Source organism: Neolamprologus brichardi, chromosome 17 (genome assembly GCF_056152115.1).
Source record: "Neolamprologus brichardi isolate AB-2024 chromosome 17, ASM5615211v1, whole genome shotgun sequence".
Classification (NCBI taxonomy): domain Eukaryota; kingdom Metazoa; phylum Chordata; class Actinopteri; order Cichliformes; family Cichlidae; genus Neolamprologus; species Neolamprologus brichardi.
The window spans coordinates 8,816,151-8,831,952 of NC_142120.1; the positions used below are offsets into that span (position 1 = coordinate 8,816,151).

The following is a 15,802-nucleotide window of genomic DNA, read 5'->3' on the forward strand; positions in this document are numbered from 1 at the left end:
CTTTGCTAGTTCTGATGCTTCCAGCAGTGATGGCCATTATTTAAGAATGCTAAATAATAAATATATTTATGATAATTGGTTATATTTAATATATCATATCCTACAACTGCATTATGGACTGCTTTATTATGACTTTCTGAATTTCAACTCAGTTGATTGAGATTATTGATCTGGGATATCAACACGGAGTGAAAATGCACTGTTTAAAGCTAATATAACTAAACGTATATCGAAAACAAACTGAATATCATGTGTGAATTGTTTTAATACTTGATGATTCGGTAGCTTTTAATTTTTTTATACTGTGTAAAATTTGGTTTGTCGATGTTTTTTGTTGTTTTGTTGTTTTTTTTTTACTTTTTTTTGTATTTCAAGTTTTACATTTCTACTTTGTGTTCATTTTTTTAATACGACGTGTTTGTTATATACTGGTGTTTAGTATGAGGTGCCTTTTTTTTCACTGTGCTGTATCATTTAGGCCAGCTGCCAAAATTTATTAAATTTAAAATGCATACAACCATCATTTACTTTCCTCAACATCTGCTGCTGGGTTAACCGAGCTGTTAGCGTCATTAAGAGGACGGGCTGTTTCAGTTTCGTAAGAAAACAAAATAAAATGAAGACGTAAAAAAAAGACAAAACTTGTTTTATTCATTCTATTTACAAAATATTACATCATGTCATGCAAATAAAAAACAAAAACAGTGTGTGACAGAAACAAAGACACCATACGTTGCCAGAACGTGTATATTAGGCAATAATGGTTAAAGTGCACAGGTAGACACTGGATCTGCTGCTTCAGATTAAATTAATTTGACAATATATGAGTCGAGTAGACGTTTCAACAGCAGGCAGCTCATGCAGCAAGTTAAAGTAGACGCGGCGTGGCATAAAGGCTTCTTTGGTGAGAGTTGCATCAGTTGGGGCGTTACAGTCTCTGCAAGAAATTGGGTGGCACATTTTCCTACAAGAGCCTCTCACAACCTCTTTGCAGCGGCCTTGCCAACATCCGTGCAAAACCTTCAAATCAAAGATTTTACTGCGTGTCTACTGTATGTGCAACAAAATAGAATCCCCTCTCCTCCTCCTCCTCACCCGCTCCTCTCTGCTGGGCGTGATCACACAAGGTCGAATTTTTATATGTGCTTTAAGAAAAACTGAAATCAGTGATAAGGTTTCAGATATTCAGTGTGCATAACAAGGCATCAAAACATTCTGCCGTCCCAGAGACATGTGAATCATTCCCTTGTCTCACCTGATTATGCAGTAATATGCATGGCTAAACGAATAACTGAATCAAAGCACTTTGTAAACAGTGTTTAAAAAAGCTGCTACATAAAGCTTATTAATATTATTTTGAAAAGATTATTAGTTGCTCTAATGCTTAAAAGTCAATGTGTGCTTAAGACAAGTATTCGTGTTTCATTACGCCATCTTGACTTGAGGTACATACGTCAAAACTCAGAACTTACAGTTGGCTTCAGTGAGGCAAGCTTTCAATAAAACATCGAAGCAGATTAATTATTATTAGATTAATATCTGCCTTTTGAAAGCCTCACTGATATATATCCAAAGTCTTAATGTACAGAACAAAAAGCCAGAAAAAAAAGCGTAAGAAAATGTGATAACTAGTTCAGATTGATTAATGTCATTAAATTGCACTTTTTTCTCTCTCTCTCCTTTTTTAATTTTTTTTTTTACAGCAGTAAGGCAGACGAGTCATTTAAATCTTATCTACTGTGCGCAAGTAGATTACTTTTAGACATGCATTTAAACATCAACACAGAGAAATGATAAGATAGCCAGGTTATGGAAATTAGGATGCGTGTATTAAAACAGCAGGGGGCTAGAAAGCACCGGGAACGTATCTGTTTGATTCGAGAAGAGCCATAAAGTCCTGTTTCCTTCTGATCTGGTCCATCAACTTGATGCTCATTACAAGTAAAATAACCTGGAATAGAAAAGAAAAGAAAAGTTAGCACAAGGAAAATATTTCAAGATGCTTTTCACCAACATATAACAATATATATATATAAAAACCACATACACATACCCAAAACACTCCGCTTCCAAACTGTATACCCATCGACAACGAGAATGCAAGCTTCAGCTCGGAAACGTAAATTGGAAGGCAAGGCTGTGAACGAAAAAGTGAAAGTACAGGCGGGTAGGGGAGCATAGTTAGTTTCGTCTTCATCTGTGCCAGATAACAAGATTATATCATTATACTTTAAGTATACTGTGCAGGAAGGACACCTCCAGCAAAGTGGTGATGATTCACTGTGCAGGGGTTAAAAAACTTTGCCTGAATTTAAAAATCAGAAAGAAAGTCTACAAGGAATCAATATTTTTTTTGTTTTTAAGAATTTTCTTTTTACCTCTTGATAAACATAGTGGTTCTTTGGAGCCCCGAGTGTGGCGCTGCCTCGTAGGCGAATCTGTCGAAGAGTACAAAATCTCACTGCACAATGCAACAAATTGAGGACAATTTCACCAGTTTTGGTTTTAGCTGTGCCCGGCGTTGATTGTTCCTTTCAGATTTTCTTGCTATTGCCTGCTGATCAGCACAACACACTCTCATGCTGATGAAGCTACACTGAAACCCAGAACTAAAAAAACCCCCCAAAAACATAAGATGATTTAAGTTTAGAATTAACTAGGTTCTACTTCTAGGTTATACTGCTCTCATGGCTTCAAGTCGTCCACACATCACCGTTACACGCTCTTTCTGATAACATTTCTCCTTCTCATTCCCAACTATCACAACTCACACGCCCAAAATAACACATGTTTTTTTCAGCATTAAATTTAACATTGCACTGCATGCTACAAAAGTTAATAAATCCAATATGCAAGATTCATATTCTCCTTCCAAAACTTTGTGCAGTGATAGGGAAATTCCTACTAATACATATACAGTAAGGCCAACCACCAAAACATCTTTCTCTGCGTTTCAGTCAGAAAACTGACACTGCACCCCTTTGTTAAATCCTGACAACAGCTTTTTAAAGCCTAAAGAGGGTTTCACTGTGGTGCTGTGTTAGTGAATCTGGCCCATGGACACAGTTATTTTTGCAGCTGATCTCATTAAATATGTATTTAGATTCCCTTTCAGAGTGCCGCAGGGGAGCCACAACACGCATGCGGGCAATCGGGATATTTTTTAAAGTGAGCCAACAGATTTGCAGCGTTTCAGAGTCAAATTCATGCTACAAATTACAGAAAGGTTAACGAAATCATAAACATAAATGTCTGACTTTGACAAAAAATGGTTGAAATAAATAACCCAAATGTGTACGTACTTGCATGATGTGCTGAGAGGACTAAATAGCACTTACTTTTTTACTATTAACTATATTCCTTTTACATTTGGGTTTACAGTGTAGATTACATTCAACTTTAGTTTCCATTTAGATTTTTTATTTAGGTATGCCTGAATCTTTTTCAGAAATATCTCAAATGCAGTATTCCATTAAAACTGTATGAGTTCTACTTTGGTCTGTGGATAAACAACAACTAGTTAACCTCAATCCAAGACAACTTAAGCTATACACAGAGTCAAAGAGGAATAAATAACTACATTCATCGTATTGCTAGTTGGATATTTAAATGAAAAAACTGCTTTACTTGGACTCAAATTACACTGGCACTTGCTATGGGGAAAACCAATTGTGTCTTCAAGTTTCACCAGTGAAACTGCTAATTTAAATATGTCATTGGTTCCGCAGTTTCTAGAGGACAATGTGTGGTTACAGGACTAGAGATGAACATAATGACCACTGTTCTTATAAAAGAAAGACACTCACGCATTTTCCTGGATATTGGCAGTTACAGGATGAAGGGATGGAAGAGCCCCAGTCTTTGTAACCTTCAACGAGACCGCAGCATTCCAGCTGGAGGTGAAACACAAAGGTTCAAAACAGGTCCAGCAGTAATTATTTCTTGTATCATTTAGTAAAAAGTTGCAACAGTTCTTTAAAGTTTCATTAACACAAGGTGTAGCACTGATTTCTGACCTTTAGTTCGGTTTGGATTTGGAAACCTTCACTACAGACTTGTGTTTATTTCAAAGATACGAGTTTCAGGAAGGCTCTTGGCGTCAGAGGGAGAGTATTGTCATTAAAGCAACGGGCCTGAACATCGCTACTGTAATGGGCCTATTCTTTTGTTTAAGCATAATGCATGCAACTCAACATTTCCTTCCTGGGGTAGCCAAATTAAAAAAAACAAAACCAAACAACACTCAAGAGTGATCAGTGGTGATTAATAGCAGATGTTTCTGGCGTGCATGATTGACAACAAAGCACTTTCACACTAGCAAAGTTTAGCTAGCACAGCTGCACTATGCTAGCTGTATACAAAAAAGGCAAAAGTCAGCAGTTAGCAGAGGCAGACACACTTTGGATCTTTTCAGTACTCAAAAAGAGGTTAGTGTTTTTAACATAAAACATACGTTTATGTCAGAGTATCCTAACATACTGTAGATTTAAGAGTTGCTAAAAGCTGGCTGAAACAAACAGGGCAAAAAAGTCATGACCTTTATCATAATGTTACATTATAGTTTCTATAACTAGTAAAACTTATCAGCCAAATTGGAATGAAATACAACAAAAGGTCTACCAGGGTGACCCACGCCTCTTGCTCTATGGTAGCTGGAATAGGCTGCACACTGCCCGCAGATATAAGGATAAGTGTAAGAAAATGGATAAATGGCCAATCAAATTCTATTTTATATTACAGCGGAATATACTGGGTTTGGGAGCTAGCAGGGAGCCTGAACTTCAGTTTCTTCAGTTTGTTTCTAAAGGGAATAAGCAAGTATATAATGGTCTGTGTAACAGTTACCACAGAGAACCAAGGTTGTATCGCCAAGGTGTTTGAGATGTTTGTACTGGAGAACTTAAACACATAGTATTAAAAACTTGGCCCTAACATGGGGGAAATAGTTATTTGATTCCCTGCTGAAATGATAGGTTTGCTCACTTACGAAGAAATAAACTGTTTAATATACTGTTTCATTTTATTGGTGGCAGACCAGAAAGCCAGAAAAAACACAGTGCATAAAAGTTTTTAAATGATTTGCATGTAAATGAGTGAAATAAGTATTTGATCGCCTCTAGCCCAGCCAGAATTCTGGTTCGCACAGACTTGCTGTTTCGCAATCGGTCAATCGATTGCAGATACTCCTGATCTCAAAGTTATGTGTGTGAATCCCAGCTGTCCACAGAATCCGTTTCTTGCATTCAAACCTCTCCACTACCGTGGGAAACACCAAAGAGCTTGCAAAGGATGTCAGAGACAACATTGTAGACCTGCACAGACTCAACGAACACCTTCCCAAAGTTAGGCACAGAGTTGGGAACATTATGCTTTGTGGGTGTTTTTCTGCTAAGGGTACAGGATGGATCAACAGATGGGGCAGTGTACCGTTGAATGTACGTCTTCCGTTAGACAGACAGAACAAAGTAGATGCGTCATGGATGGATCTTCCAGCATGACAATGACCCAAAACATGCTAAGACGAATCAAAGGAGTGCATAGAGAAGAAGCTCATTAATGCCTACCCAGTCTCCAAATCTCAGTCCTATAGAAAAAATGTCAAAGGAGCTGAAGCAGGAACTTGAAGGATTTAGAGAGTTTCTGTAAAGAGAAGTGGGTCAAAGCCCCTCCTTAGATGTGTGCAAACCTGGTGACCAACTACAAGAAACATCTTATTACTGTGCTTGCCAACAAGGGCTTCACCACCAAGTCAATGACATGCAAATCAAGTTATCACTTTTATGTAAAATGAAACTATCGTCAAAATCAGTTCAATTCGATTTTATTTATATAGTGCCAACAACAACAACAACAACAACAACAGTTGCCTCAAGGTACTAATTAGAAGGCTGTCCATTTGTATGGGCAAACTTACAAATTCAGCAGGGGATCAAATAATCATTTCCCCCACTGTATAAGTAACTTCTGCTTACTTCTTGCTGAATATGATACAGCCATGTCTTGTTGGCTTGGCTTGTTGTAGTGAGTGGCATCATGGACAGCAGCTTGGACTCTTCATTGACCACACGTTTCTGAGGAGAATTAAAATCTTCTCTTAGCATATTAAGACCACAGCAAAAGCTTTTTTAGCAGCTTTAGGTGACATTTTACTGCAGGGCCTTCACATAATGCCATACCTCATAAATATCTTGGTAACTTAGTGCTGCCTTAACAATTATTGTTTGACTGGCTGCTGCCATCCCAGCTGCATACTGCACACAAACAAAATCGGTGAAAGTTTTAGTGACAAAGAAATCGAATGAACGAAATCTAAAACAAGAATAATGAATGAGTCGAGCTTTGTTATTTGACATAGATTTGACCCGCATGCGCAGCAGCAACACAAACACACTTTTACCAGAATAAAACACCATCTCTTTTCTTTGAAGGCTCCGAACACGCCGAGCACCGAGAGCAGCAGGCAGCCAATCTCTATCACGTACAACATCACTACGGAAACAGTAGACACCATCTGAAGAGGAAAAACCACAATGGTGTTAAAATGATACACCGACTGAACTTGTCAGTTTTATGTAATGAATAAGCCTTGAATCAAACATTTGTGAAAGATTTCACCCGACCTGAATTTCGCCTACACTTAACATTCACTTTTAAGGTTTGTTTGAGGTTAACAGTCATGCTTGCATTCAGAAGATGTGCACTGAGCATGAGGATTATTCTCCGTCTTCCTCAAGGACACAGATGAGACCTCTTGTATAAATCCCCAGTTGTCTCCACTGAAGCCTGACAAGCATTATTGCCACCTTCAATAAATGCGCACATCTGAAACTATTTTTTCCAAACCCCAAAACCATGAGAAGTCGGTCTTACTTTTCCAGTTTGTAAGATATCTCGATGATAAGCCACTGTCATTGTCAGCAAGAAGAAGCACAGCGCCTTTGGAGAGGAAGAACGCAAACATTTGTTAAGTGTGCAAACAGCTTTGAGTTAAGAGGATGTCACAATGCAGGGTGTAAGGTTAAATGAAATAAATATTTGAGGTTAAGAATAGGTCTGCTTGTTTTGCAGCTCGGGGAATGTGGAACTGCAAAGACTCTCAGTTTAGGGCTTAAATCATGGGTGTCACTTCTTAAAGGAGCAGCAGCTCCTTTGAGTGCAGATGGAAGGCAGAAGTACTGAACAGCAAGGTAACAGCACAGCAAAACAGAAGGCCTTTACATGTGACTCAGCTGGGAAAACACAGAACACTGTAAACATTACCAATGTGAGAATACTGCAGATGTGATTTGAAGGGAAGATGCTGGGGTGAGGATGGACGGAAAAGGATGGGTGTCCTTATACTAAGGCAGAAATTCATCACAATGGCCATTTCACCCCCATTTCTGATGACTTCTTAGTGTATAACCTTAAAAACACATTGGAAGAACCATACAGCAAACACTGCAGTACACTACACGCGATACGCGTGGTATACTGACAAAACAGAATTGTTTGGTTTAGATTCATTGATCTGAGTGGGAACACGACAACAAATGAACTACTTAACCTTATAAAAAGATATCAAACAGGCCCCTGGGCTTTAAATGCATTGATTTAAAATTCCTACCATATGGACTGAATTTGCGAAAATAAACGGCCTTTTCAAGCTCGTTTTATCCGCCACCACGACCACCGCGCTCCGCTGCATTCTGCTGCTGCTCCCCCGGGCTTTAAAACGCCCTTTTACATGGAGAAAACGTTACGGATGTAGACCTGGGACCGTAGCAGTCAGGGCATCTGTCTGCTGTATCCGCACAGGACGTCACTGTGATGTGCTGGATGAGGGGTCTGTGCCGCTTTCAGGTGCATTCGGAAATATTGGAATCCGGGAGTCGCGGTTAAAGGCAGAGTGGCTCTTGCCACATGGCCACAGCTAGCATCAAGGAAGGAAGCGCTCATATCCTCTGAACAAAACTCAGTAAGACAGGCTAATTTATTTATCAAATGCTAATCTGTGCATGACTATAATGTGCCAGGTTTGCTGACTCCATATAGGCATACAAATGTATATATTTATTTTAAAAGGGATGGTTTAGGGTTTAAACACTCTCTTAGCTTAATCATAACTAATATTTGCATACACATGATTCATAATGTGCGCTTGCAATTGTGTATTTGCTTTATTTGCTGCTTTGTTAACCTGCAATGAGCCATTCTAATGGGCTAACATAGCTTACAGGTAGTTTTGGATTATGCACGCAGAGAACATTATGCATTGTAAGATGTATTTATTTAAAATTTAAAATACAGTTTAGTTTTAGCTATAGCTTTTTTAAATCAAGACTTCGCAGCGATAATCATATAAAAAGCTTCTTACATGATTTTAGATTTAGCTGTTGAACAGAACAGAATGTTTCCCACTATTCTGTGTATTCACATGCAACAGCAAAATGTAAAACAAAAATGCTGTATTTCACCTAAAAAAATGACAAAACGAAAGTACACCCTCTATCACTTCTAAGGTTTTATGTGTTGGGATACAATTCAAAGTTATGTGGTCCTTAAATGGTCGTTTTTTGTGGTCTTTAACTATGAAAATACAGTCTGAGATGAACTGTGAGACATGGCATTACACCATGTCATTATTTATTGAACAAAAATGAAAGTAAATTGCAGATGCAGTTTTTGAAAGTACACATTTTGAGTACACCTGTGGGCTTATTTTGCAGCCACTGAGCTAAATGTGAATTCCTCTGTGCATCTACAGTCATATGTGAGGACATCCATCTGATGGCTAAAGCTTGGCTGAAAAGGGGTCATACATCATGACCATGAGGTGATAGATCTTTTAGAGCGGTGCCCCGAGGTTGTGAAATGCTCTCCCTCCATCATTACGTTGCCTTGATTGTATTTATTCTTTTAAAAAGCAGCTTAAGACTCATTTATTTAGATTGGCCTTTAATTTGATTTGTGCTGTATGTTTGTTTATTAATGTATTTTATGTATTTCTGTTTTATATTACTGCGAAGCACTTTGTGGTTTTTATCCTGTGAAGAGTGCTCTATAAATAAATTGATTTGATTTGATTTGATGATTCCAAGCACAGCGTCAAATCTACAACAGAATGGCTGAAAAGGATGCTGCAATGTCCCAATCGAAGTCAAAATGTCTACCTCAACTTTTTTTTAAGGCAAGACCTTAAGAGAGCTGTGCATAAATTAGCAAACTGAAACTTATACAGTAAAAAGAATTGGGACAAAGGCTGATGATGTCACAGTAATTGCTACTAAAGTTGGTGCTTCAAGCTACTGAATAATTGAATATTCTCAGTTTTTCACACATTTCTTGGATTTTTGTTTAGTTTTTCCTAAAAATTCTTAGAAACTAGTAAGGCCGATATTTTTACTATGTCCTAATATGCAAAATCTTAAAAGTGACAGAGTGCACTTTCTCTTTCCCATCACCATATGCACCTAAAATGTAAATAGCTTTGAGTTCAAGTATAATACTTAAACAAATATGCTTAGTTTCAATAATGCAATATTCTCTGATTTTCAGCAGACATATTGTGTGTGTAGGTGGTCAACAGACTCCATTTCCCAGGATCCAACAATGATGCTGGGCTGGGTTACTTGCGAAAAGCAGGTAGAGCAGGTTTCTATTGTTACGACAGGCGCTCTAAACAGCGTAAAAGAAAACAGGAAGAACTGGTGAGGGAAGAAAATAAAAGGGAGGGAGAGAGTCAGGTGGAGGAAACACAGTGACACGTGTGTGAAAGAGCAGCAGGTGGATTAGACAACCTGGATTACAGACACACATCTTTAAAAATTCTTATTTTGAGGAATTTCTCCTTTGCTGCGACAGCCAGAACCTGTGCAAAGGGGCAACAGACCGTGTGCTGTTTTTTGCTGGGGGCTAAAAAGTGGGTCAACACCTGAGAAGGAGCTGAAAAGAAAAGCAGAACTGAGACGGTTTTGTTTGAAAGAACACAAGAGGGGCAGACTGAACTAAAAACAGAAGAAATGCAGACTTATTGGGAAATTTTTTTGAATGACTGGATGGATTGTCTGAAGCTTTTTTAACCTTTGAACTGCTCTCTATCTTGACAAACCTTCCACCAGCCTTAAACTGGTTTTGCAGGCCATATTTACCTAAACCTACTCTGCTGATGTAAAATCTAGCCTGCTTACCAACTGTAGATTTTGTTAGAAGAAGAAGGAACCAGGGCATTTTTTCAGTTGTTCCCTGTTGAAACTTTGAACACACCACAAGTTTGATATCCATATTCCTTCTTGTGACTGTGTCTTGATTCAAATTCAAAGATAACCCAGCGTCTCTTACCCTCAAAGAAAACCCATTCCTAGCGATCTACAGTACTGGAGGGATCATTTCCTTCCATTTATTCCCAGGAAAAGACACACACTCTGCTGTGACTTCCTCATGGAGATGCCAGCACCTGAACATGATGATACTTTTGACTTCCTGTTTAAGTTAATCCTTATTGGAGACTCAAATGTGGGGAAGACCTGCGTGATTCAGAATTTCAAGTCTGGGATTTTCTCAGAGAAACAGCAGAACACCATCGGAGTAGATTTCACTGTACGGACTCTGAACATTGAGGGGAAGAAGGTGAAGGTGAGTTCCCCGTAATGTGCGTGTGTGTGTGTGTGAAAGGCAGTTGGTAGCGTTTGCGGGAGAGAGTTTGGGTTTTTCCTTTTCTGAGGATTAAGTTAGGCTAAAAAAATCCAAGTTAAGTTTCTAGCTTACTAGTTAATGTACTAGTTAATACATCTATTTTAAGTTACTTTACCCGGTCCATATGCTGTTGATTAGATTAAATATATCATTTAGGACAGGTCTGCTCATGTCATGAGGAGTGAGGAACCTGGATGAATGGAACAATAGTTCTTTTAAATGTGCAGATGTGATGAACTTCTCTCAGTTTCTCAGTAAATGACATAACAATGGGGAGTCGTTCGGTTACAGTGCGAGTTACTGTATGCTGAGTTGTAAACGGGTCACGCCAGCCACTCACACGACGGACCTGTAGTTCAGGTTTCTCTGCTTGACCTTTTGTATGAGTAAAAATAAACTTCTCTGTGCTGTCATTACACACAAAAAAAGGAACTAATTGTTTGGGTGGATCATGATTGCTGTGATATACTTCTGGTCTGAATGCCTACTTGGATAAATACATCTAGCTCCTTATTCTTACAGTTAAGTTGTGGCTTTATATATAATACATGTTCATTCACTATCTGCACTGATCAGTAAACACAGACATGGTAGTGTGACTTTTTAATGCCTCCTTTTTGTTCCCCTAATTGCTAACTTCATCAATCACAGGGGAAGAAACAGTATGTCATTCAAGACAAACACACAAATACAGTAACTGCAGTGTTTGGTGGGCAAACAGATGGTTGCATGATATAAAGCCATGGCATGCATTCTCTCCTTAACTAATAGATCATCTTTTTAAAGCGAGGGGAAATATTACAACTATCCGTGCGTTAGCATAGCAATGATGTGAACTATTTCTAAAAACAAGCACGCAAAGGGAAGTAGTCCAACTTCAAATGGTGAGTTTCAGCTGTTGATGTTTAATGATTCTGTGTTAACTGGTATCATTTCAGCTGCATTGAATCTTCTGAAAACTTTCTATTTTTCACTTTAGCCTGTTTGTTTTTAAGCATCTGCAAATCACAGTGTAGGATCATCTTAAAGATTCAATCAATTCATAAGTAGTCTTACAGCACCATCTAACTTTGCAAGCCTGAGACATCATAATTCAGACTATTGGTATTAAAAATATCTGGATATCTTGGTGATCAGAAGTTATATCCCAGTCGTATGGACCAATAGGAACTTATAATTATTTTCTTATAAATTATTTTGTTGGGTTCGTCTGTTATTGAAATGGTAGACTTTTCGTATGATGTTCATTAAGCAGAAAAGCATGTATTTGAAGCCCCTACAAAGAGTTACTTAGTCACAAAACGAGGCCGTTCACATCTACATAAAAGAGGCATTAGCCTGTTTTAAAGGCATTGCAGATTTATATTGATCAGCATCATGTGCATGTAGAAGTTTATGCTCAAAAAAGATCTGAGCATATGTCTATAATCTGCATTAGGTGTTACCATCACATAGCATTAAAACAAATGGGGTGGGGTTGGTGAGTCTCATTTGTTACTATGACAGTTGTTACCACACTAACAAGGTCTGTCTGGTCCTTGGGGACTGTTCTTCAGGGGAAGACTAATGAGTGCTCAACTGTGTGAGCATTTATGTGTGTAGGTGGGTGATCGAGATAGCACTCGTGCTGTGGGGCACTCCATATCACATTTTGAAAGATTAACATCTGTATCCACTGAGCTGCCTTGCACTAGGTGGAAATTTTCATGTTCCAAAATCCTGATACCGTTATTTGGAGTAAGTACTTCACTGATACAGAGCACTGAGAACAAGAACCTTAATCCAGAAATGATTGTGTCGATATAGTAATAATACTCTTTACTTTACTATGATACCATCCTCCTGTAATTTCTTAAATATGATTTATTGCATACTTGCAGATGCAAGTATGGGACACGGCAGGTCAGGAAAGATTTCGTACGATCACCCAGAGCTACTACCGCAGCGCTCACGGCGCGGTGATTGCCTATGACATCACACGGCGTTCAACTTTTGACTCAGTGAAGCACTGGATAGAAGAGGTGGAGCTATATGGAGCAGCCAATGTGGTTCTCGTCCTCATAGGTGAGTGCTGACAGGGCTGATAACGACTGAAAGCATTAAGGAAATGAAGATTTCTTGGTATGCCGTTAGCCCTAAAGAATACTGGGAATTTGATTACAATAGCCTTTAAATGCGAAAAAGCCTCTTCTCCTGGCAGTTTTTACACAGATTACTGTGAAAACGTTCTCCTGTGATGTGGCCAAGGAGTTCGAAAGGCTTGTTCACACAGATGTTCAGTGGCTGAATCATGAATGTCTTTCCCAATTCCCCCAAAAAACTGGTGGGATGCATCAGTCGTTGTGTAAATAAGTGAATGCTGCTTGGTGAGTAGTATGCTTTGACTGAAGAAATGCACTTTTTTTTTTAAAGTTTTTAAGTGAAAATGATACCAAGCTCAACTAAATAAAAAAATATTGTAGTTAGCATGGCCTGCTTATGCAAAATATACAATTGTATCATTTTCAACAACAACTTTAGTCTGTTCCTGCGATCTGCAAGCCACTTTGCAACCCAGCCACCTCTGTTTTTGTTCTTTCTAACTTAATGCCCTATCTTTAGCCAATTAAGCTTGATTTGTGTCTTGGGAGTCTTGCTGCTGCTTACTACATTTTAAAATTAACATGTGTTACTGCTCACAGTACTGTATGGACACGAGTAGAGTTTGACTTTATTATGTAAATTAGGTGCAAGGTAATATTAACAGAATTGTCACTGTGTGTACATCACTTAGCGTCTTTATTCTCTCCATTTAGGTAATAAATGTGACCTGGAGCAGGAACGAGAGGTTCAGTTTCAAGAAGCCTGCAATCTGGCAAAACAAAAAGGCATTTTGGCTGCACTAGAAACATCTGCAAAGGTAATACGCGCATATAATAAATAGATGTGACCATTTAATGCTGATGATACTTGTTATATAGAGCTTTTTTATATTTTTCTAGGATAGTCAGCATGTGGACGAAGCCTTCATGCTGATGGCCAGAGAGCTGCTGTCTCGTAACGGCCTTAACGTGCAGCCCGAAGACTTCGAGAGCAAGGACACGCCTCGAGTTCTGCTTCGAGCCAACTCTCGGCCAATCAACGGCACCATAAGTGCCAACACACACACACCAGAAAAAAAATCGTGTTGCTGATACAAATGCAGACAGGACAAGAAAAGGGACCGACGTTGGATGTTGGCAGCAAGAGAAAGATGGAGCTGAAGAACTGAAGGAGATACATCACTGTGGGAATAAGGGCGAGCACAGGCTCAAGAACATTCAACAATATATGCATCGAGGGGATTCAGGCAATTATCAGAAAATAATTGCGTTAAAAAAACAAGCAAGAAAACAACCAGTGTACTTTTTTTGTGACTTACCTGACCTGAAAAATAGTTGACCAGTCTTTTCATTTAGAGAATAACAGAGTGGTGATGGGAGTAATCAGTGTTGTGGGAAAGTTCCAGTAAACTTTTCTCATTCATGTCAAGCATTACTTGGACTGCTTTTGTCTCCTATTTAATGCCCTTTTATTTCCACAAGATGTCATGAGGCTACTTAAAATGAATCCAGCAATTCATTTATAAACTGAAGAGCTATTATGGCTGTTTTTACAAGTTACAATCACACCAACAAATGTGCAATCAGTTAAACACAAAAAAGTCCCATTTTTCTTTCTTACTTTCTTTTTTTTTTTTGTTGAAGTTTTTTCTTTGTGTCTTTATAGAGTTTTTGAAAAGCCAGTGAAAGACAATTAGATGTTGTTACTAAATGCTTTCAGAGGACTGAGTATTTCACCCAAGTGACCTCTTGTGTTGTCTCTGTAATGAGCTGTGATCCTCTGCTGCTGCAGTGTGTTTGAAAAAGTCCAGAGGGGGGTCTGCTATGAGCCAAATCACTGTGAATAATGTCATTTTTAAGCCCTTGTTTTTTTCTAAGATACAAAAGATACACGGATAATGATATGTTACATGCTTAAAAATGTCTGTGAGAGGTTGCGCTTTGTTGTGCTTTAATGCTTGTGAAAAAAATGAAACTGCCTTGAATGCACCATGGTCTGCGCTTGTGAAATTTTCTGAAGGTTGGTTTTTTTCCAACATATGTCCTTAGTTTTAGTGTGTTAATGAGGGGGATCCTAAGACTATGAAGGCCACATTCACCAGAAATTAATATAGTTCATAGTTTATACAGTAATTCATACTTGCTTTTAAGTTGCCAGCCGATTATAGGTGAACTTTCCTGAGAAGGGCTGGGCTGATGAGTACTGAATGGGTGCCTTCCTTATGAGTTAACACAAGATGGCACTGTGCTGTTACACATTGTGCATAAGGTAGGCTGATTGTTTATTGACTTAAAGACTAAGGTTATTTGGAACATATGTCAGGGCACTAAAAAACAATTAACCAAGTTTATATGAAAACCAGGAGGCAGGAAAAAGTCTCATTAGCCTAAAGGCAGAACCACGCCAAGACTACTTCCTCTAAACATAGCTGACAGGGTCAAAACCAGGATGCAAAGTTGGCAGACCTCACTGAAACGCCAGCCTTGAAGCAATGTAACATATGCTATGCTGATCATCAGTGTTTGTTGTTTTGGTTATCCAGTGCTTAAAAAGACCATCCAGGTGTAGCCTGGTCGCTTATCAGTAACATTGTGCTGCATCTGACAAGAAACAAATTATAAGTACATGTGAGTTTTGTATTTTTTTTCTCCTTGATCCAGTCTGTGAGTTATTCCTTAAGACTGAATTATTGCTTGGATTATCATTTCTTTGCACACAGCCTGGTTTAAAAGCAGTTAGATTGCCATCATCGGTGCTCACTTCCTTTCCTTTTAGTCAGTTTTGTCTGATTAGTTAGCTTAATCTTTGTCATCTGTAATGTAATGGACTGTTATGTCATTATGGTTTAACTGACTGTGCTGTTTGTTCCAGACTCCTTTTTATGTTATACACAGTACTGCGCAAAAGTGTTGAGCCACTCATCAATTCCTTATATTTTGTCTCAAAGGAACCAGACTTTTAAAAGCCATATTTTAAAGTGGTACTTTTTCACTCATTTTCAATCCAGTCTTGTTTCTCACCAGAAAAGTGTTTGTTTGTTTTTTAT

At 38.5% G+C, this 15,802-nt stretch overlaps 2 protein-coding genes across 4 annotated transcripts; one reads left to right on the forward strand and one right to left on the reverse strand.

Moving 5' to 3' along the window:
* Positions 1-680: 680 nt before the first annotated feature.
* On the reverse strand, positions 681-7,810 carry LOC102798965 (tetraspanin-8-like). 3 transcript variants are annotated; one of them, XM_087830619.1, is made up of 9 exons: positions 7,607-7,810; positions 6,871-6,936; positions 6,398-6,511; positions 6,177-6,251; positions 5,973-6,071; positions 3,807-3,893; positions 2,379-2,438; positions 2,054-2,137; positions 681-1,951 (listed from the first exon to the last, which is right to left on the reverse strand). In XM_087830619.1, exons 1-9 carry the CDS (start codon positions 7,685-7,687, stop codon positions 1,847-1,849), a joined length of 771 nt encoding a protein of 256 aa, XP_087686745.1. In that variant the 5' UTR covers positions 7,688-7,810; the 3' UTR covers positions 681-1,846. The 3 variants fall into 3 exon arrangements, with proteins under 3 accessions (XP_087686745.1, XP_087686744.1, XP_087686743.1); XM_087830618.1 differs by having other exon boundaries at positions 2,048-2,137; XM_087830617.1 differs by having other exon boundaries at positions 6,392-6,511.
* An 899-nt stretch (positions 7,811-8,709) lies between these two features.
* LOC102789743 (ras-related protein Rab-19-like) lies at positions 8,710-15,706 on the forward strand. The gene is made up of 5 exons (XM_087830352.1): positions 8,710-8,815; positions 10,389-10,614; positions 12,555-12,738; positions 13,470-13,573; positions 13,656-15,706. Exons 1-5 carry the CDS (start codon positions 8,805-8,807, stop codon positions 13,845-13,847), a joined length of 717 nt encoding a protein of 238 aa, XP_087686478.1. The 5' UTR covers positions 8,710-8,804; the 3' UTR covers positions 13,848-15,706.
* Positions 15,707-15,802: the final 96 nt, after the last annotated feature.